General features: G+C 37.3%; 1 protein-coding gene across 4 annotated transcripts in view; it reads right to left on the reverse strand.

Annotated features, from left to right (window-relative positions):
• The window catches only part of LOC121370764 (dystrophin-like), a 424,499-nt gene that overhangs the window by 5,074 nt on the left and 393,922 nt on the right, over positions 1-25,503 (reverse strand). For all 4 annotated transcript variants that reach the window (XM_041496221.1, XM_041496219.1, XM_041496220.1 and 1 more), the window contains 6 exons: positions 24,665-24,801; positions 7,876-7,989; positions 7,163-7,229; positions 5,926-6,017; positions 4,990-5,221; positions 91-256 (listed from right to left, as the gene is read on the reverse strand). In XM_041496221.1, the coding sequence (XP_041352155.1) occupies positions 91-256; positions 4,990-5,221; positions 5,926-6,017; positions 7,163-7,229; positions 7,876-7,989; positions 24,665-24,801 (808 nt within the window). The remainder of the gene's footprint in view (positions 1-90; positions 257-4,989; positions 5,222-5,925; positions 6,018-7,162; positions 7,230-7,875; positions 7,990-24,664; positions 24,802-25,503) is intronic.

The raw sequence follows: 25,503 nt of genomic DNA on the forward strand, positions 1-25,503 counted from the left end.
GGGGACTAATAATTGATCAAAACAGACTTGATTTTGTCTAAAATTCTGAAAACAGACAGGAAGATATAATGTATATAAAGACACACATACCTGACACATGTCCATTCCCATTCATCTGCGGGGTGGACTCGAGGTTCGGCGTGAAGCGGTATCGTGCCGGCCCGCCCGGTAGAGAACTCACAGACGAGGATGGTGTGGTCATGGGGCTGTCGCGAGACGACGAGTTCACCGACATCGGTGTGCGCGGATCCTGGGGCTGAAATCAATCAGTAACAGAAATGTCAACAAAACTCCCACACAATTTAATAAATAATAAAAACAGGTTCTTTTTAAAGTGCATTCCATCACACAACTAATACATCAAGCTGTGTTGTAAATTCAATAAAATCATAATGATTTTGATTGTACTCGGAATGATAAGAATAATTAAAGTTAAAGTTTGTTTTGTTTAACAACACCACTAGAGCACTTTGATTTATTAATCATCGGCTATTTGATGTCAAACATTTGATAATTCTGAGAGAAAAACTTGCTACATTTTTCCATTAATAGCAAGGGATCTTTTATATGCATCATCCCACAGACAGGATAGCACATACCATGGGACCTTTGATATACCAGTTGTTGTGCACTGGCTTAATGATGTAAAAAGTCAACATAACACAAACTATAAATCATAAAAGCTATTTTCCTATAGTGCATTCCGGCACACCCCTAATGAATTATGTAGCATACAATTAAGCTGTATTGTAAATTCCATTAAATCATAATTTATTTAGGTTCTACTCAGAATGGTAAGGATAATTGTAACCTTTGGCTAACAGCTAATTACAAGCATGCTATTACAACACGACACAACATGAGAACACAACCAGTTACACATTGTTTCAGCTTGCAGTAACATCCTGTATATTAACAATGATTTGTATGACAACTCATTACCAAGTATAATATAGTTTTAGTGTTTCAATGTATTAAAAAAATTGCTGTTTTTAGCTATCTGCACTGCACCCCCATTTTGAAGCAACATTTACTGGCTTATGCATAAGTGCTCATCCACTAATGTCTATGTAAAAACATACAAAAAATAAAAAATAATATAAAATAAAATAAAATAAAAAATAAATATAAATAACAACAAAAAACACTAAGTATCAACATAAAATCTTAAGAAATGCCAAAATAAAAAGGCAGAAATAGAAACTTACCTTGATTTTGACAACCATGTTTGTTCAGCACAGATTACCGACAAGAGACTTTTAAACTTCTAACAATGTTTTTATGAACTCCCTCTAATAACCTCCGCCAAGAAAATGAACTGTAAGGCTCAATGTTCTTTTACCGACTCTTAGAAACCCCACCAAGACCTATCAGAACATGTCGATCTTCAAAGAAAATGAGTGAAATGAGATTGAAAAATATTTTTTTTTATCTTTTTTAAAATGAGAGCTACACCTGACCCATGCAGTTCTGTCAGATGTGCACCAGGTCATTCAAGTAAACAGATAAGAAACTCACAGCTGGGTCATGGGGAAGATAACTCCCTGCATTGGTCATGCATCATTTAACGAGGATTTTCAGTGTAATTTGATACAGATGCACAGACATCCCGTGGTAACTAAGTTCCAGAAATAGGTCTTTAGATATGTGGTAAGTAATCCGGGAATATGTAACACCCTGTGGAGTGTTCAATTGGGTTTGCGGTTATCTTGGAAAGTAGGCCTATAAGATTGGACAATCTTTTAAACTGTACAATCAGAATCTGAATAGATGCCAAATTTCAAAATGTATTTCAAGTTATATTCATTAGTTAACTAAGAATCTTCTAGAAATTTAATACTAGTAGTACATATATATCACCAAACGGAACTAATTTTTAATAATAAAAATAAATAAAATGTTTTTGATAAATATATTTTAACTTGATTAAAACTTTTGCAGCTCATAAAAATAATGAAAATTATTATGTAACTTCCTAATTTAACCCCTGTGATATACTTTAAGTGATGTATATTCCATATATTATATTCATATATTTTATTTATTAAACATTATTAGAACTGCATATGGAAACACAGTGTACAAATAATTAGCTTCATATTTGTTTTGCTTGGGATCGATCCCTGTTGGTGGACCCATTGGGCTATTTCTTGTTCCAGCCAGTGCCCCACAACTGGTGTAACAAAGGCCGTGATATGTACTATCCTGTCTGTGGAATGGTGCATATAAAAGATCCCTTGCTGCTAATCGAAAAGAGTAACCCATGAAGTGGCGACAGCAGGTTTCTTCTCTCAATATCTGTGTGGTCCTTAACCATATGTCTGACGCCATATAACCGTAAATAAAATGTGTTGAGTGCGTCGTTAAATACACCATTTCTTTCTTTCTTTCTGCTTCATATTTCAAACAATTTTACACCAATTTCAACAATTGATATAATTGCTTTTTACTTCTAGCCAATGATTAAAAAACACTGACCCACTATCCTGGAACCTTAATTGGATATAAGCATAAAATAAACTAAAATTAATGAATAACCTGATCTAAATTGATCTAAAATCTGTTGTAACTGCACTTCTACATGTAGGATGGTTGTAAAGTTGACTAACCCTATCTAAGAGCTGCCGTAACCGGTACAACTATACTTGCACACAAAGGACACTTGTACAGGTAACTAACCTGATCTAAGAGCTGCCGTAACTGCTATGACTATACTTGTACATGAAGGACAGTTGTACAGATAACTAACCTGATCAAAGAGCTGCCGTAACTGCTATGACTATACTTGTACATGAAGGACATTTGTACAGATAACTAACCTGATCTAAGAGCTGCCGTAACTGCTATGACTATACTTGCACACAAAGGACACTTGTACAGATAACTAACCTGATCTAAGAGCTGCCGTAACGGCTATGACTATACTTGTACATGAAGGACATTTGTACAGATAACTAACCTGATCTAAGAGCTGCCGTAACGGCTATGACTATACTTGTACATGAAGGACAGTTGTACAGATAACTAACCTGATCAAAGAGCTGCCGTAACTGCTATGACTATACTTGTACATGAAGGACATTTGTACAGATAACTAACCTGATCTAAGAGCTGCCGTAACTGCTATGACTATACTTGCACACAAAGGACACTTGTACAGATAACTAACCTGATCTAAGAGCTGCCGTAACGGCTATGACTATACTTGTACATGAAGGACATTTGTACAGATAACTAACCTGATCTAAGAGCTGCCGTAACGGCTATGACTATACTTGTACATGAAGGACAGTTGTACAGATAACTAACCTGATCTAAGAGCTGCCGTAACTGCTATGACTATACTTGTACATGAAGGACAGTTGTACAGATAACTAACCTGATATAAGAGCTGCCGTAACTGCTATGACTATACTTGTACATGAAGGACATTTGTACAGGTAACTAACCTGATCTAAGAGCTGCCGTAACTGCTATGACTATACTTGTACATGAAGGACAGTTGTACAGATAACTAACCTGATCAAAGAGCTGCCGTAACTGCTATGACTATACTTGTACATGAAGGACATTTGTACAGATAACTAACCTGATCTAAGAGCTGCCGTAACGGCTATGACTATACTTGTACATGAAGGACATTTGTACAGATAACTAACCTGATCTAAGAGCTGCCGTAACTGCTATGACTATACTTGTACATGAAGGACAGTTGTACAGATAACTAACCTGATCTAAGAGCTGCCGTAACTGCTATGACTATACTTGTACATGAAGGACAGTTGTACAGGTAACTAACCTGATCTAAGAGCTGCCGTAACTGCTATGACTATACTTGTACATGAAGGACATTTGTACAGGTAACTAACCTGATCTAAGAGCTGCCGTAACTGCTATGACTATACTTGTACATGAAGGACAGTTGTACAGATAACTAACCTGATCTAAGAGCTGCCGTAACTGCTATGACTATACTTGTACATGAAGGACAGTTGTACAGATAACTAACCTGATCTAAGAGCTGCCGTAACTGGTACAACTATACTTGCACACAAAGGACACTTGTACAGATAACTAACCTGATCTAAGAGTTGCCATAACTGGTACAACTATACTTGCACACAAAGGGCACTTGTACAGATAACTAACCTGATCTAAGAGCTGCCGTAACGACTATGACTATACTTGTACATGAAGGACAGTTGTACAGATAACTAACCTGATCTAAGAGCTGCCGTAACTGCTATGACTATACTTGTACATGAAGGACAGTTGTACAGATAACTAACCTGATCTAAGAGCTGCCGTAACGACTATGACTATACTTGTACATGAAGGACAGTTGTACAGGTAACTAACCTGATCTAAGAGCTGCCGTAACTGCTATGACTATACTTGTACATGAAGGACAGTTGTACAGATAACTAACCTGATCTAAGAGCTGCCGTAACTGGTACAACTATACTTGCACACAAAGGACACTTGTACAGATAACTAACCTGATCTAAGAGCTGCCATAACTGGTACAACTATACTTGCACACAAAGGGCACTTGTACAGATAACTAACCTGATCTAAGAGCTGCCGTAACGACTATGACTATACTTGTACATGAAGGACAGTTGTACAGGTAACTAACCTGATCTAAGAGCTGCGGTAACTGCTATGACTATACTTGTACATGAAGGACAGTTGTACAGATAACTAACCTGATCTAAGAGCTGCCGTAACTGCTATGACTATACTTGTACATGAAGGACATTTGTACAGGTAACTAACCTGATCTAAGAGCTGCCGTAACTGCTATGTCTATACTTGTACATGAAGGACAGTTGTACAGATAACTAACCTGATCTAAGAGCAGCCGTAACTGCTATGACTATACTTGTACATGAAGGACAGTTGTACAGATAACTAACCTGATCTAAGAGCTGCCGTAACTGCTATGACTATACTTGTACATGAAGGACACTTGTACAGATAACTAACCTGATCTAAGAGCTGCCGTAACCGCTGCAACTGTGCTTCCAGTTGACGATTATGGTCTTCCAAGATCCTCATTCTGGCTTCAAGCCGGCCTTTGTGTTGCCGTAGCAACTTGGCTTCAGCAATCATTTCTTCATCTCGACTCGTACTGCTGTCGCCATCTTCCGATCTGGCGAGACTGTCTTCGTGTGTGTTGTTGACCTCTCGCAACCGCTCATATTCAGCTTGTAATGTTCTAAACAAATTATCAACACACGGTGTTTAAATTCGGCGCATACATGTAACTGTTACCTATTCAGTTAATAACTGGGCAAACAATTTTTAATTTTAAACTGATTACAAGTTTATTTCTGTATGAAGTAACCAATTAATTTTTTTACTGTCAGCAATATGGTTTATCTAGCAACCAAATCAGTTGATCACAGCCCCAACCTCCAAATATTCATGCATACACAGAACCTCCACACCAAAACGTATACTGGATACAATTGGGACAAACAATAGTGTACATTTTACATGAATTTAAGTTTAATGACAAAACTTTAAAAGAAAAATAATAATAATTTTTAAACCAATGCATTGGACCTAATTTTGTAACAATGGTACATTTTTAGGAGTGTCACTTAATCTGAACAACAAAACCATAATACACATGCACATGATCAGGGCTGTATCTCTGCACAATGCAGAGTCGAATGGGCATTTGGCAAAACAGTGGTTGACTCTATGAATCTCTATGAATCTCGTGCCTCGTCTATAAGACCAACTCCCGGGGAGATCCTTTACTGGAGATTTCATCCCTCTTGCACCTACTGAGTATATATACTTTATGGATGCTCCCAACTTGGAGAAACAAAATATGAATGTTTCTTTGTTTAAAATTCACCAGAAGCCGCTGGTTATGCTGTATGTTAATTAATTAAATACCGTCCAACTTACTTGTTTTCCTCCTCCAGATCTTTGATCATGGCTTCCAACTCGGACCGCTGGTCAGAGTCAACCGCCATCATTATCTGCATGGGACTTTTCAGCTGAAAAACATAAAGTAGAGATGGGTAAAGGTTTGTGTCTACTGAGTGTCTCTGTAAACAGTTTGTAATACAGTAAAGTACACTTACAACAAACATGCTTAGAACAAACTACTGAATAGAACGAACTGATTGTAAAGTCCCATTTGATCTCCCTATACATTAATAACCAACTTATGCAAATGTGTACAACAAACTACTGCTGTAACGAACTACCTATCATAGTCCCTTCCGGTTCGTTATAAGAGTATTTTACTGTGTATATATGATCAAGCAATGTAATGAAAAGACATTGAAATCTTAACATTTCAAATTTGTGATGTTAAGGAAAGGAAACAAATCAAAAACAAAGTAGAGAGGTGTTAACTTTTGTGTCTACCAAGTTACTTGAGGAAACACTGTAATATATATTATGATCAAATACCGTAACGAAAAGACATTGAAATCTTAAGATTTGATATTTGTGATGTCAAGGAAATGAAGGAAGAAATGTTTTACTTAACACACAAAACAATTTGTATTTATGGCAATATAGTGTTGGATATATATGTATGGTTAAGAACCACTTAGATAATGAAAGAGGAAACCTGCTGCTGGCACACCAAGGGCTGCTCTTTTTGATTAGCAGCAAGGGATCTTTCATATGAAGCGTTCCACAGACAGGAGAGTAATTACAATGCCCTTTATTATACCAGTTGTGGAGCACTTGTTGGAATGGGAAATAGCCCAATGGGCCCACTGATGGGGGTCGATTATTTTATCACTGGGCTATTTCTCAACCCCAGCAAGAAAAGGAGAGATATGTTGACAGGTGTATTTTAAATGCATTTTCCCTTATCACAACATTTGGAAAAAATATGCCAGTTGTGGTGGTCACATTGCTGAGATCTGTGGGGTGGGGGAGGATCCACCCTATGACACCCAGCACATTATATCAAACAGCTACCATAGTTAATCCTGCTACTATAGACTAGAAAGTATCTGGTACAAACTAATTTCAACTTAAAAATGTCAGTTATGTATGCTCATGTGTATATCGTTGGTTTAGAACAAAAAAGGTTCCACCTGCAATACCGTTTTAATTGCAGATGGCACCATTGTGCTCTCAATCCCCATTTAAACAGCTCATTTTTAACTGTTGTACTTACAGCATGTGTTGATGTATTTCCATTCAAACTCTGACAATACTGGGCTATCAAATTATGCTCATCTTCTCTGAAATACAAAATATTTGAAATGAGTGTGCATTTTTTGCCAAATGTTTTTAATCTATTTAAAAACAAAATTCATCCATACAAAATACATGTATTTCATGTTCAAAGACTGGGATTTACCACATGCATTTACTTGGGCTAGATCATTCATAATAGCTCATTATTTATTCTCTAAGTATACCACAAATGAAAATGATAAATGACTCTTAATAACTACTGTTAAATATTAATGTTAAATTATAAGTAATAGTCATAAATCTAAATATCTCCAACTATATTTATGATCGTAAGATACAAATTCTTAAAATGTATCTTTAAATTATTACTATTAACCTTCTGAAAGTTTTCCTTCTGAATTAACAGTAGTTGATAAAATCTGACACACCTATGACCAGAATTAACAGTAGTTGATAAAATCTGACACACCAATGACAAGATTTAACAGTAGTTGATAAAATCTGACACACCAATGACCAGATTTAACAATAGTTGATAAAATCAGACAACCAATGACCAGATTTAACAGTACTTGATAAAATCTGACACACCAATGACCAGATTTAACAGTAGTTGATAAAATCTGACACACCAATGACCAGATTTAACAGTAGTTGATAAATTCTGACACACCAATGACTGGTACTTACGAGTCTGGAGTGGACGACGCATGCCGTTGCTCCACCTCGGCCAAGCGGTTTGCATAGAGTTCAAGACGAGAGTGCATATCCTGAGAAATGCTGTGTTGTGGGGACGGAGAAGGGCTGAAACAACAAGGCAAACTTCATTGCAACACACAGAAATAATGGAAGAGATACAGTCATTCTTCTCAGGTATTCTTCACAGTGAGACAATTGGGGCACAACAGGCTTTTTGTCTGTTCCGAGCACACCAAGGTCTTTTTGTTAATAAAGCTGGTAAAGAGTTGTACATCTTCAGAAATCAGTGTGCGATTTTGAGGAGAGCCCGGGAGCCCGAGGCTTGCAAAAATCATGTAGGACTCTCTAACTTGGCTAGCATACGAGCCCACATGACTCTTAAACTTATTTGTACAAATTACATTGATTCTTCAAAATGACAGTTAACATACATGGCTTTTGTGCAAAACATTTCGTGTATTGTCTGTTCTACTGGAGACACATGGCAGGGCTCGCTGGGTTGGCGGCAGGCTCTCAAGATTTGCTAATAGGGAGTCCTTATGACACTTAAATGTTTTAAACCAAAATCACACTGGAAATGCATTTCAAGTTACTAGTATTTTAATCTAATTACAGCTTAATGGGACATACCCTAGTTTTTAAACACTAAGGCATATTTGTTACTATTATAACCATTTTTGATAACTTAAATCATACTTTACTTAGATTTTATTGTTTAGATTATCCATTTCCGTACATTTGAAGTGTTTTTGGTCATCCTGGTGTTTTTAATATCACAAAATGCATCTGAGAAGTAACAGTTATGGAGTCGAGTTTTGGTCTATTTTTAGAGGGTATTTCATCATTTCAAAGTCACAGACTCATCTTTCACTCAATTGTAACTTTATCCAAATGTGTTACAGGTTTGTAGATTAACTAAACGTAATGATAATTTTCACGGGTTGAAACTAGGATATGTTCCTTTAACATTTCATTGATTTTGAGGGGAATGTTTTGAGGCCAGCATGTCTGTATTTTATTTGGGCTTGCTTATTTTGGGCATACCCTTGACTGTCTCAACCTTTGTGCAATCTATAAAGCCTTGAAGCTGAAGTTATTATTAATATTTTTTTAAATCTCTTCAGACTAACAGAATAAGATTGATATTTTGTATGTGGCGAATTCCATTTGTTATTAAACTTTAGCTAGTTTTTTTTGTTTCGGAATTCTTTCATTATAAATCACCAGGTGACAGGACTAAGATTCTTGCCTACTTCTTAAGAAACTGAATGCATCTTATTTCTGAACATTTTAACCCATAGAAGTGATCAGCTTAATGCATCTCTACAATACAATAGTAAAGCTGAACCAATTCAAGCAGCCATATTTCTTAAGGCGCTATTTTACCAGGAGTTTAATCATCTAATATTGCAGAACTTATCCCATGTCAAGTGGCCACCTTTGTTACGAAGTTGCTTTTTGACAGCTGCTTGACATCAATCATTCTAAATACTTTGGTTTAAATGCAGCCCTGTGTTCAGTAGATGCAAACACTTCTTGACATTATAAAACACCAGCCTGGTTTTTTTTAATTTAACAGTAAAATAAATCTGATTGGTTTTGCAACAGTCAAGACATTAAGAAGGAAATGTTTTGTATAACGACGCACTCAACACATTTTATTTACGGTTATATGGCGTCAGACATATGGTTAAGGACCACACAGATATTAAAAGAGGAAACCCGCTGTCGCCACTTCATGAGCTACTCTGCTCGATTGGCAGCAAGGGATCCTTTATATGCACCATCCCACAGACATGATAGCACATACCAAGGCCTTTGATATACCAGTCATTGTGCACTGGCTGGAACAAGAAATAGCCCAATGGCAGTCAAGTCATTAGTGGATACTTATGACAAAAGTTCCTATGTACTGAATATACAGCCCAGGCTCCATATTCATAAACATACTTAAGTCAATGTATGATAGTTATCTATGTACTTTAAGTATATATTTAGGTATCATCCATTGACTTAAGTATGTTTATGAATACGGAGCCTGGATCCCAATTCACAAGTTGGTGTGGGATCGATCCCTGTCGGCGGGCCCATTGGGCTATTTCTCGTTCCAGCCAGTGCACCACGACTGGTATATCAAACGCTGTGGTATGTGCTACCCTGTCTGTGGGATGGTGCATATAAAAGATCCCTTGCTGCTTATCAAAAAGAGTAGGCCATGAAGTGGCGACAGCGGGTTTCTTCTCTCAATATCGGTGTGGTCCTTAACCATATGTCTGATGCCATATAACCGTAAATAAAATGTGTTGAGTGCGTCATTAAATAAACCATTTCAACAATTGATATAATTGCTTTTTACTTCTAGCCAATGATTTAAAAAAAAGTGACCCACTATCCTGGAACCTTAATTGGATATAAGCATAAAATAAACTAAAATTAATGAATAACCTGATCTAAACTGATCTAAAATCTGTTGTAACTGCACTTCTACATGTAGGATGGTTGTAAAGTTGACTAACCCAATCTAAGAGCTGCCGTAATCGGTACAACTATACTTGCACACAAAGGACACTTCCTGTACTTGCCAATTCACAAAGCTCTCCTAACCAACATCATACTGTCTCTGTAAATCTTTTGGCAATGCTCTGTGAGACTGTGACGTTAAGAGAGTTTACTGAATTAGGCCTCAGATATCCATCAGTCAAGGCATGACAACCAGAACTAATAGCATAATTCAAGATGCAACAAATTACAGAAAACTAAATTATTTCCCAACACATCACTTTCTGTAGATGAAAAAACCCCAAGACAATTATAATAAGAGGCATATTAGCAATGATAATTACATGTATATAAGTGGGAGTTTTATCTTGAAAAAAGTACCGGTAATTCATCTCATAATGTTACTAACTTATCATCATCACCCACACACTCATGAAAAAAAAAGTAGAAAAAGAAAAAGAAAAAAGAAAAGAAAATCCAATTAAGAAGGAAATTAAAAATGATAAAAACAGATTTCTTTCTTCGTTGACAAAAGTATCTCATTATATGTCTGTGAGTCATGCCTTTACACTTAAAGAAAAAACTAATGACTCTCTATTACTGAGTCATTAACAGGTAGAAACATTGAATAGTGCTTTGTATAATGCTCTCTCTCTCTCTCCGTCTCTTATCATGGAAGGTAAACACTGGCAGGATGTGATACGTGATAATCACACCATGGTGATTCATGTTCTTGAACGATTCCATTCCATAGATATTTATGTTCTTAAAAAACCCACACCAAAAACCCTCAACAGATTCCATTCTAATTCAATTCCATGTCTGAACAACAACAAAAAAACCCTACCCAACATTGATTTGTGTTGTATGGCACATTAAACATGACAAGAAATGAGCTGTTTGAAGACCGGGAAGGAAACAAAAGGTAAAATAGGTTTGTTTAATGACATGCCAGCACATTGTTGATTCAGCAGCCATTGAAGGAAAGGGTGATTCAGTCCAATAACACCTCTGCACATTATTTCATTATTAATGATTAATTATTAAATTTATAGTGGCTGCAAACCTGATTGGAGAGAAGAAAAAAAATTATTTTCATCACATATGCTCCCTTAGGAGTTGACTGCTTGGAAACCACTGGCCTGATCAGAAGGGATAGTGATCGCGGTTGTTCGCTAGACTGTTTTTTTATGCCTAATGTTAGATGAATGTGATGTGATTGAAGATGACGGTACCAGTCAACATGTTTTGCAAAAGCTTGGTCTCTTGAACACACCACAGTTCTATCGTATGTATGTATGTATGTATGTATGTATGTATGTATGTATGTATGTATGTATGTATGTATGTGCATGTGTGCATGTGTGTATAAACTTTATGGATAGTGGCACGTAAAAACATAGTCATCCACCTACTGGAGAAAATACATCTACATAACAGATATATGTAATTAGATAGCAAGGAATACAGGGCAGTATGTATCGCAGCATGTATCACAGCATTGGACACATTCATTATGCTGTACTAGCTGGATGGAACTCAGTTTGATCCTATAACTTCTTACACAACAGATAAACGATCTTTCAATGAGATTAGAATATAAAGAACCAAGATTATAATTATTTCAAATAATTTAAATATTACACGCCTTTTTAAATGGAGAACACAGTGATTTTTCAGATTTTTGTTTTTTAATTAGACAAAGCAATTTTTTAAGTACAATATTCCGCCCTGAAAAAAATCTTAAATTTGAAAGATGGTATGGTAAATATGATAAATATAAATATAAATGTATTGTAAATGTAATGACTTTCATCAGTATGATCTAGGAATTTAAACAACAATAACTAAATTACAACCTAAAGTTAAATAATAATAAAATAAAACCAACAAACCAACCATTTTGAATTTCCCATCGTAATGACCTTTGTCTTGGTATCACGAACACAAGAGCGTCGGAACGGAAAGCAAAATGGAATCATGTATTCCAGGTGAGGCAGAGCTTGGAAAATAAAACACTTCATTCACTCTGGTTTCAATGTTAGTGCTCCAGTTCATTAGTCTTCATACGTCAGATTAATTACCATCCACGGCATCCAGATCGTGACAGATCAAAATGTGCCAGCCGCGACATCCACTGGAGCTGTACACAGAAGCCATTAACAACATCTGAGAAGAGATGTACTAATCAACGAAACAGCCAGTGATACAGTCTGACAAGATGTAGTTTTTTCAGTGTATTTGATTATTAGATCGTTTCAACGAGAACAATAGCACACAGGGAGATTTAGAGAAGATAATGCGAGCATCCAAGGAAAAAAAAGGTACAATCAGAAAAAGAAAAAAAACACAGACACAAAATGATGTTGACTTAATTCACTCCACAGCAAAGCTGTTCTCAATCTGTCTTATCTGTGGAAAGGAATCACAAAAATATTTGCTTTTAGGTTTCGAGACATGCGTCATTGTAAAAGGTCTTCATTTTGTATAGTTTTTAAGTCGCATCGAGAGCTCACTGCTGAATAATGGTTGCAATCAATCAATTTCACTTTCACAGATTCCCTGTACTATGTATAATTAACTCTTGTCCAAACCCCCCCAGGAATAACAGTGTCAAGAAGTGAACTATAAAAAACACCACTGTGTGATCAAACATCAAGCCGAAGCACAACCGAATTTACCAGCACAAAACCAATATTAATTTTAATGTCTTCATTCCTTCACATCAGTTTTCAGAAAGCTATCAACTTAATTTTGTTGATTATTACACCAGGTTTTCTTCCCCTGATAATAACCTTTTCACAGAATCCACAACAAAATGTTTTGAAAGCAGTGAAGCAGTAAAGCATTACTGTGTGTAAGTGATCTCCTACCTATCTGTATCCAGTTGTTTCTTTAGAAGAGTTAATAAATGATATCTCGATTAGCAGCCTTCCTCTACACCAGCTGAGATTGCCAGCATTGCTTATCTGTGTCTCACAAATCAGTCAAATTAAAAACTTTAAAACCAGAATTCAATAATGGCCGGCTTGTATTCATTTATGGAAGGAAGATTTACAAAAAAAAGTAAGAGATAAAAAAGGACACCAAATCCATACTGAAACACTCCTAGGTTTAAAACAAACATTGTTAAAGCGACAAAAACAGCAGTTTGTTAACAGACAGTCTACTCGATCCAACGTGTGGGATAGAAAAAAAATATATAAAAAATCCCCCATCAACAAAAGCTTTTGGTAAAATCCCGTTTCAGTGGAGAATTGCCGTGGTATCCGAGATTGTCCTCCAGAGGAAGTTCCACTAACACAATAATACCTGATCCATGGACTCGATGATTCACTTTGGCCATCATCGACCTACATTGATTTCCTATTAACACAATACTGTGTTGCGTTTTGTAGCATATGCCATCAACAGACCTGTAGGATTGGCACAGCGGAAACATGTACTTGACAATATTGTGTGTGTTGTATTGACGAGTGACAGCATTAGGACCACAGTGAACAGACTGCGGTGAAGGCAAATAAAAACACTTTCCTCAAATAATCCAGCCTCGGAATGAAAACGGTGTCTTTAAAGAAAACCCAAAAGTGGGACAAGACCTTAATCAGGATGTCATGTTAAGACAAGATGGAAACTTAATTAAAGTATCTATTGCAAAATGTAAATTCACTAACTTCTAAGGGAATCAATACTTTTATAATTAGTTTTCTATCTCGATGGATATAGACAGTTCTGCCAGTACACTAGCACTGCATGCAATCTGTATCCTTTTATCTAACATTAGTCATTAGGTGACACGAATTTTGTCTGTTGTTTTCAGAATCTACCAGGCCTCTTTTTAAAATTATCTATATAACAATATGAACTGAAGCACAATGTAATGATTATGTTCTTTTCACCAATAATGGGTGTTTGGTAATGTGTGTGTGTGTGTGGGGGGGGGGGGGGGGTATGTGGGGGTATGTGTGTATGTGTGGGTGTGGGTGTTTGTGTGGGTATGTGTGTGTGTATGTGTGGGTGTGGGTGTGTAAGTGTGATATGACTAATATTCTTAGTTTCACTGTTACTCTCCTGAATATAAAAACACACACAATTCTATTGGCTAAAATTAAACAAAATCAAAACTACTACCCTATAATTACATTTAAGCACATAGAAAGACAATTATATATGTGTGTGTGCACCTGTATTTAATTTACCGGCCTCGGTGGCATTGTGGTTAGGCCATCGGTCTACAGGCTGGTAGGTACTGGGTTCGGATCCCAGTCGGGGCATGGGATTTTTAATCCAGATACCGACTCCAAACCCTGAGTGAGTGCTCCGCAAGGCTCAATGGGTAAGTGTAAACCACTTGCACCGACCAGTGATCCATAACTGGTTCAACAAAGGTCATGGTTTGTGCTATCCTGCCTGTGGAATGCGCAAATAAAATATCCCTTGCTGCTAATCGAAAAGAGTAGCCCATGTAGTGGCAACAGCAGGTTTCCTCTCAAAAACTGTGTGGTCCTTAACCATATAACCATTAATAAAATGTGTTGAGTGCGTTGTTAAATAAAACATTTCTTTCTTTCTTTCTGTATTTAATTTTCTACATAATAGCTTGATACTTGTACTTAATGCCACATAAATTAATCTAAAAATAGTACATACGGAAATGTTATCACTACTTGATACATGTATGTTATAAGAAAATGGATTAGCAGCAAAGGATGTTTATACACAACCACATCCATACTGTCCTCCCTAATAGTGAAGATCCTAACACAACCACACCCATACTGTCCTCCCTAATGGTGAAGATCCTAACACAACCACACTCATACTGTCCTCCCTAGTAGTTAAGATCCTAACACAACCACATCCATACTGTCCTCCCTAATGGTGAAGATCCTAACACAACCACACTCATACTGTCCTCCCTAGTAGTTAAGATCCTAACACAACCACACCCATACTGTCCTCCTTGATGGTTAAGATCCTACACAACCACACCCATACTGTCCTGCCTAATAGTTAAGATCCTAACACAACCACACCCATACTGTCCTCCTTAATAGTTAAGATCCTAACACAACCACACCCATACTGTCCTCCTTAATAGTTAAGATCCTAACACAACCACACCCATACTGTCCTCCTTAATAGTTAAGATCCTAACACAACCACACCCATACTGTCCTCCCTAGTAGTTAAGATCCTAACACAACCACACCCATACTGTCCTCTCTAGTAGTTAAGATCCTAACACAACCACACCCATACTGTCCTCTCTAATAGTTAAGATCCTAACACAACCACACCCATACTGTCCTCCCTAATAGTTAAGATCCTAACACAACCACACCCATACTGTCCTCTCTAGTAGTTAAGATCCTAACACAACCACACCCATACTGTCCTCTCTAGTAGTTAAGATCCTAACACAACCACACCCATACTGTCCCCCTTGATGGTTAAGATCCTACACAACCACATCCATACTGTCCTCCCTAATAGTTAAGATCCTAACACAACCACACCCATACTGTCCTCCCTAATAGTTAAGATCCTACACAACCACACCCATACTGCCCTACCTAATAGTTAAGATCCTAACACAACCACACCCATACTGTCCTCCCTAATAGTTAAGATCTTCACAAAACCACACCCATACTGTCCTCCTTAATAGTTAAGATCCTAACACAACCACACCCATACTGTCCTCTCTAGTAGTTAAGATCCTAACACAACCACACCCATACTGTCCTCCCCAATAGTTAAGATCCTAACACAACCACACCCATACTGTCCTCTCTAGTAGTTAAGATCCTAACACAACCACACCCATACTGTCCTCTCTAGTAGTTAAGATCCTAACACAACCACACCCATACTGTCCCCCTTGATGGTTAAGATCCTACACAACCACATCCATACTGTCCTCCCTAATAGTTAAGATCCTAACACAACCACACCCATACTGTCCTCCCTAATAGTTAAGATCCTACACAACCACACCCATACTGCCCTACCTAATAGTTAAGATCCTAACACAACCACACCCATACTGTCCTCCCTAATAGTTAAGATCCTAACACAACCACACCCATACTGTCCTCCTTAATAGTTAAGATCCTAACACAACCACACCCGTACTGTCCTCTCTAGTAGTTAAGATCCTAACACAACCACACCCATACTGTCCTCCCCAATAGTTAAGATCCTAACACAACCACACCCATACTGTCCTCTCTAGTAGTTAAGATCCTAACACAACCACACCCATACTGTCCCCCTTGATGGTTAAGATCCAACACAACCACATCCATACTGTCCTCCCTAATAGTTAAGATCCAAACACAACCACACCCATACTGTCCTCCCTAATAGTTAAGATCCTAACACAACCACATCCATACTGTCCTCCCTAATAGTTAAGATCTTCACACAACCACACCCATACTGTCCTCCTTAATAGTTAAGATCCTAACACAACCACACCCATACTGTCCTCTCTAGTAGTTAAGATCCTAACACAACCACACCCATACCGTCCTGCCTAATAGTTAAGATCCTAACACAACCACACCCATACTGTCCTCCTTAATAGTTAAGATCCTAACACAACCACACCCATACTGTCCTCTCTAGTAGTTAAGATCCTAACACAACCACACCCATACTGTCCTCCCTAATAGTTAAGATCCTAACACAACCACACCGATACTGTCCTCTCTAGTAGTGAAGATCCTAACAACCACACCCATACTGTCCTCCCTCACAATGATGATCCGTAACACAACCACACCCATACTGTCCTCCCTAATGGTAAAGATCCTACCACAACCACACCCATACTGTCCTCCCTCACAATGACGATCCTAACATAACCACACCCATACTGTCCTCCCTAATGGTAAAGATCCTACCACAACCACACCCATACTGTCCTCCCTCACAATGACGATCCTAACATAACCACACCCATACTGTCCTCCCTAATGGTAAAGATCCTACCACAACCACACCCATACTGTCCTCCCTAATGGTGAAGATCCTATACAACCACACCCATACTGTCCTCCCTCACAATGACGATCCTAACACAACCACACCCATACTGTCCTCCCTAATGGTAAAGATCCTACCACACCCACACTGTCCTCCAAAATGGTGAAGATCCTACCAACCCCCCCCCCCATACTGTCCTACATAATGGTGAAGATCCTACCACAACCACACCCATACTGTCCTCCCTAATGGTGAAGATCCTACCACAACCACACACATATTGTCCTCCCTAATGGTGACGATCCTACCACAACCACACTGTCCTCCCTAATGGTAAAGATCCTACCACACCCATACTGTCCTCTCTAGTAGTTAAGATCCTAACACAACCACACCCATACTGTCCCCCTTGATGGTTAAGATCCAACACAACCACATCCATACTGTCCTCCCTAATAGTTAAGATCCAAACACAACCACACCCATACTGTCCTCCCTAATAGTTAAGATCCTAACACAACCACATCCATACTGTCCTCCCTAATAGTTAAGATCTTCACACAACCACACCCATACTGTCCTCCTTAATAGTTAAGATCCTAACACAACCACACCCATACTGTCCTCTCTAGTAGTTAAGATCCTAACACAACCACACCCATACCGTCCTGCCTAATAGTTAAGATCCTAACACAACCACACCCATACTGTCCTCCTTAATAGTTAAGATCCTAACACAACCACACCCATACTGTCCTCCCTAATAGTTAAGATCCTAACACAACCACACCCATACTGTCCTCTCTAGTAGTTAAGATCCTAACACAACCACACCCATACTGTCCTCCCTAATAGTTAAGATCCTAACACAACCACACCGATACTGTCCTCTCTAGTAGTGAAGATCCTAACAACCACACCCATACTGTCCTCCCTCACAATGATGATCCGTAACACAACCACACCCATACTGTCCTCCCTAATGGTAAAGATCCTACCACAACCACACCCATACTGTCCTCCCTCACAATGACGATCCTAACATAACCACACCCATACTGTCCTCCCTAATGGTAAAGATCCTACCACAACCACACCCATACTGTCCTCCCTCACAATGACGATCCTAACATAACCACACCCATACTGTCCTCCCTAATGGTAAAGATCCTACCACAACCACACCCATACTGTCCTCCCTAATGGTGAAGATCCTATACAACCACACCCATACTGTCCTCCCTCACAATGACGATCCTAACGCAACCACACCCATACTGTCCTCCCTAATGGTAAAGATCCTACCACAACCACACCCACACTGTCCTCCAAAATGGTGAAGATCCTACCAACCCCCCCCCCATACTGTCCTACATAATGGTGAAGATCCTACCACAACCACACCCATACTGTCCTCCCTAATGGTGAAGATCCTACCACAACCACACACATATTGTCCTCCCTAATGGTGACGATCCTACCACAACCACACTGTCCTCCCTAATGGTAAAGATCCTACCACAACCACACTGTCCTCCCTAATGGTGAAGATCCTACCACAACCACACCCATACTGTCCTCCCTAATAGTGAAGATCCTACCACAACCACACCCATACTGTCCTTTCTCACCATGACGATCCTAACACAACCACACTCATACTGCCCTTACTAATGGTGAAGATTCTAACAACGAAACCGATACTGGAATCCGTAATGGTTAAAATTGTAATGTGACCACACCAATACTGAACTACCTAATGGTGTTCCTAATGGCCACAGCCAAGCTAATTAGCTGTCTGCCCAAAACAGTTGTTAACATATTAGTGTTAACAAGGAAACCTTTACATAAACCGTAAGACAATAACAAACAATTTGTGTTTCAATATAGAAATCCACAGTTGTCACTATGAACTACATGTATGTAGATGGATTTCCGGGCATGTTAATAAAATAAAATAATCAATATAAAAAAAAAACCCACAGAGATAGACAGGTACAAGTATCTATCATAACACTAATGAACTATAGAAGGAAGGAAATGGTTTCTTTAACGACGCACTCAACACATTTTATTTACGGTTATATGGCGTCAAACATATGGTTAAGGACCACACAGATATTAAGGGAGGAAACCTGATGTCTCCACTTCATAGGCTACTCTTTTTGATTAGCAGCAAGGGATCTTTTATATGCACCATCCCATAGACAGGATAGCACATGCCATGGCCTTTGATGTACCTGATGTGGTGTACTGGCTGGAGTGAGAAATAGCCCAATGGATTCACTAACAGGGATCGATCCCAAACTGACCGCACATCAAGCGAGTGCTTTACCACTGGACCACGTTTCGCCCCCTAATGAACTATAGAGTAAATGTGACATTACAAAGAAACCGGAGCCTAATGAATATATAGCTCTATAATGACAGGAAAATGTCATCAGCAAGGGAAGACAAGAGAGGGAGGAGAACTCTTGTTACATGCACATGTACTATGAAGGTTTCAAACACGCCTACCACGGGCACAAAAGAAAACAAAATGAAAGCTGACAAAATGGTAAATTTCAATAAAATGCAATGATGGCTGATTTGTTGAAGTCCTCTGATATATTAAGTCATATTTAAAAATGGATTCGCTGTGACCAGTTATAAAAATAAAATAAGTATTTTAGTACCCACCTTTTCATCAGTTTACTTTATTATTTGTTGTTATGTGGTGATTTGTTTTAACATGTGTAAAACTGTTCCCTTTATTTGGAATTTCTCATCTGAAATTATTATCAAGTCAATCCATGGTTACATAACATATAAATGGATTGCTTTCCTGCTAAATAAAAGACCAGTGGATTGCTATATAATATTATACCAAGGAATAAATTTTGTTATTATTATACAGCATACCAGTGGATTACTCTCCTACTATATGTACGTGGATTATTTTCCTACTATATAGCATACCCATGGATTACTCTCATGCTATATGTACATAGATTACTCTCCTACTATATAACATACCAATGGATTCCTCTCCTATATGTACATGGATTCTTTTCCTACTATATAGCATACCCATGGATTACTCTCCTACTATATAACATACCAATGGATTCCTCTCCTATATGTACGTGGATTATTCTCCTACTATATAACATACCAATGGATTACTCTCCTACTATATAGCACACCAATGGATTACTCTCCTACTATATAACATACCAATGGATTCCTCTCCTACTATATGTACATGGATTATTTTCCTACTACATAGCATACCCATGGATTACTCTCATGCTATATGTACATGGATTACTCTCCTACTATATAACATACCAATGGCTTCCTCTCCTACTATATGTACGTGGATTATTTTCCTACTATATAGCATACCTATGGATTACTCTCATGCTATATGTATATGGATTACTCTCCTACTCTATAACATACCAATGGCTTCCTCTCCTATATGTACGTGGATTCTTTTCCTACTATATAGCATACCCATGGATTACTCTTCTACTATTCAGCATACCAATGGATTACTCTTCTACTAAATAACATACCAATGGATTACTCTCCTACTATTTAACATACCAATGGATTACTCTCCTACTATATGTACGTGGATTATTTTCCTACTATATAGCATACCCATGGATTACTCTCCTACTATATAACATACCAATGGATTCCTCTCCTACTATATGTACGTGGATTATTTTCCTACTATATAGCATACCTATGGATTAATCTCATGCTATATGTACATGGATTACTCTCCTACTATATAACATACCAATGGCTTCCTCTCCTATTATATGTACGTGGATTCTTTTCCTACTATATTGCATACCCATGGATTACTCTTCTACTATTCAGCATACCATTGGATTACTCTCCTACTATATAGCATACCAATGGATTACTCTCCTACTACATGTATATAGCATACCAATGGATTACTTTCCTACTAAATAACATACCAATGGATTACTCTCCTATATATATGTGGATTACTCTCCTACTATATAGCATACCAATGGATTACTCTCCTACTATTCAGCATACCAGTGGATTACTCTCCTACTAAATAACATACCAATGGATTACTCACCTACTATATAACATACCAATGGATTACTCTCCTACTAAATGACATACCAATGGATTATTCTCCTACTATATAGCATACCAATGGATTACTCTCCTACTATATAGCATACCAATGGATTACTCTCCTACTATATAGCATACCAATGGATTACTCTCCTACTATTCAGCATACCAGTGGATTACTCTCCTACTAAATAACATACCAATGGATTACTCTCCTACTATATAACATACCAATGGATTACTCTCCTACTAAATGACATACCAATGGATTACTCTCCTACTATATAACATACCAATGGATTACTCCCCTACTAAATAACATACCAATGGATTCCTCTCCTATATGTACGTGGATTATTTTCCTACTATATAGCATACCCATGGATTACTCTCCTACTATATAACATACCAATGGATTCCTCTCCTATATGTACATAGATTATTCTCCTACTATATAGCATACCAATGGATTACTCTCCTACTATATAGCATACCAATGGATTACTCTCCTACTATATAGCATACCAATGGATTACTCTCCTACTATATAGCATACCAATGGAATACTCTCCTACTATATAGCATACCAATGGAATACTCTCCTACTATATAGCATACCAATGGAATACTCTCCTACTATATAGCATACCAATGGATTACTCTCCTACTATGACACACACGCACACACACACACCCAATAGATTGCTCTCCTGCACATTCCAAACAAAGAGGTCTGCAGCTGGTATTCAGTAGCTTTCACAATTCAAGCAAAAACATTGTTTTTGGAATAATTCATTAATTTAAAAATAGCAAATCCTGGACGTGACAAACATGTAAGACAACACCAGCTGACTGGAAGCTTATATTCAGATGATACAAAAATCTCCAACAAACAGTAGGATTTACTAACCCACGCGGTCCCAGTAATAATGTCTGGAGATTGCACACAGCTGACACCGTTCTGCCAAGTTAATCACAAGATTGTACAACGGATTTCCATGACAATCATGTTGGATTTCCACAACAATCATGTTGGTTTTTCATGACCATCCAAATGTAGTTTCGTATATTAATATTACACCCGATTCCCTTTTAGCAAAAAATCTATATTGGCGATTATTTTGCTCATTCAGTTTTATAACCAGGTTATATACAAAAAAATAAACCACATGGAAATTGTGTTAATTAAATTGGCATTAAAAGACAATCAACATTGTTATGAACTGAGGAAATTTATGACTGCTGATAGCAGCGTTTTTTGTGTACACAGTAATGCTGAATTATTTTCAAGCTGTGTACAATTGTTATTGATTATTAAAAACACTCTTGAAGGACTCTTTTGTACAGCATCTTGCTAATAAGGAAACGCATAATTTTAGGCTTTTGTTGATCCAAAAATTGCTAGTGCTACTTTGCATGGAGGATTACACGAGTAATGACGGCCACAAGTAGTTTGCTAAACATTAATAAACAATGTGTTTCTGTCTGAAGAGAAAAATTCTGCAACATTATGTTTTATCTTTCATGATCTTCACAACATTATGACAGGCAGAGCTTAGCAACAAAGTACAGACTGTCCAATCAAACTTGATGGAAAGTAAAGAGATGTTTAAGCCCATCACAGAACTCTTTTAATCATTGGCCATTTAGAGGTGTCCTTAATTTTGTTTTATCAGACATTCTGGTCCGAATTCACAAAGACTGTTTATGTTTTACATGCATTAGTGATTTCCCTAGAAATTAGGCAAGGCATGGTAGACCAAACACTTTTGGGGCATTTTCACCATTTTCGGGGCACTTGTATTTGATTAAAAATACACAAAAATTAATTGAAATAAACATTAATTTATTTATGTGCCTGCTTTAATAAATGAATGGCAAAAGATATAAAAGGCATATTTTATTAATTAATAATACCTTTTTGGGTGTTTTATAAAGGCAATTTTAGAATTAATTACTGAAAGAGGCTTGTTTAATCTCAGGGCAGCATGGCACTGATTAAGGCAAGATGGTGCTAGGCTATTGAGGCATATGGTGCTGCACCATGCTAAAATAAGCTAGGGAAAACACTAATGCATGTAACTATATACATTTACATTGCTTAAACACCTGCACTTAAGAAAAACAGGTTTCATAAATTTGGCCCAAAATATATTGATAACAACATGTAAACAGAATCCACTTGAGGAAATAAGAAAGCCTTTGCTACTGTATTTTTTAACACAACATAATTCATTATCAGTCATTAGGTGTCAACTATTTGGTCCTTATAATAAATCCATGGTGTAAGAGAAGAAAAAACTGTAACTAACCAAATTTACAAAGCCTGTTTTTCTTAAAACGCAGGTGTTTAAGCAATGTAAATGTAAATGTAGTTACACACATGTAAAACATAAACAGGCTTGTAAATTCGGCCCGGAGTGTCTGATAAAACAACAATAAGGTAGTACTAAACCAAATAACTTCCGGCTGGGTCAAAGTTCGAGGTGCACCCAACTTTTGATAGAGAAGTGAACACCACAAGTCCTGTGATTGTTATAAATGTGAGTGTGTTGGTTGTAAAAAAAATTAGTTTCATCTGGGCTAAAAATGTATGCAATTTTATTTCAGCTAGTATCACTGTGTCAAGTAGCCTTGTGCTTGGAACATGTATGGGGTACCTGTAAAAAAAAGTACTCAAATTTTGTGCCGAACTAGGGTAGTCATAGACGCTACCCGTTATCTCAGAAATGAGCAGCTTGACACCCACTTTTTTGTGATTAACTTTAAGGGTGAGGGGTGGTAGTATTTATATCCATGGCGTCTATGTCGATTGATACGTTGCAGGTAGGAGTTTTAGCCACATATGTTACTATTGTCGTCTATGGGATTTGATTTGGTAGTATACACCCATAAGGATACCTCTAAACTGTCCCCGCCCCCCCAAACACTGTATTGCCATGGTAACAAAAAACAAGGAAATTAGTTATAAAATAACAGGAATATTAACCTCTCCCTCCAATATAGTCTGCATTGCCATGGTAACTAAAACAAAAATGTTGGTTATAAAATAACAGTACTGACCTCTCTAAACTATCTCCTTTCAACACAGTCTACATAGTACCATGGTTACACAGTCTATATATTACCATGGTAATAAAAACAAGAGGTTTAAGTTATAAAAAACAGTACTGACCTTTCTAAACTGTCTCCCTCCAACACAGTCTGTACTGGCAAGTATCCAAGTCTGGGATGTTTCTTGAAATATCTCTTTGACTTGAATTTATTTTTGAAAACTTTGGTAAAATCTCTCACATCTTCTCCGGAAGTAGTCTGCAAGAACAACAAAAATTAAATCCATGTTATTCGGTTCATGAACAGATTTCGCCACCCCAGATTTTCATTATTTCTACTAATTTAAACAAACCATCATGATTAAACAGTAGTTATACTAAACAGTAAACACAAATTTTGTGGAATTAAATTTCTTGCCTACAATAAACATATTTGGTGTTGCTGATAGTTGCATTAAACTTAAACTAAAAATTAAACTTTAAAAACAATTCAATTAAAATTTTAATTGAATAAATTTCATTTTTTTTTTAAAATAATGTATTGAGATGAACATGAATAGATGTAACTATAAACCAAGTTTCATTGACTTAGGACTTAATAGTTTTTATTACACCGCGGTGACGGAGATACCCGTAAGAGATTTTTCATATCCCACAATGTGAGATATGCTTTTTGAGAGGTCATGACCTCCGATCACTTTTCCCACCCTTGTTTTGGCTTTGTACATAATAAATGTAGCATATCTTACCGTAATTTCACTTGAAAGCCATATTTAGTAAAAGGTACAATGTTTTAATCACAAGATTTTCTTCAAACACATTCAGGTGTGTTGTTAAAAAAAACCCAAAAAAATCAATAGCAATTTTGCACTGAAATTTTTCCAGCATTCTTAAAACGGAAACGTCATGTACCCAATTTATAGTTATTGTAAGGAGATGCAAAGTGACGTCATTGGAATAC

Source organism: Gigantopelta aegis, chromosome 4 (assembly GCF_016097555.1).
Source record: "Gigantopelta aegis isolate Gae_Host chromosome 4, Gae_host_genome, whole genome shotgun sequence".
Lineage (NCBI taxonomy): Eukaryota > Metazoa > Mollusca > Gastropoda > Neomphalida > Peltospiridae > Gigantopelta > Gigantopelta aegis.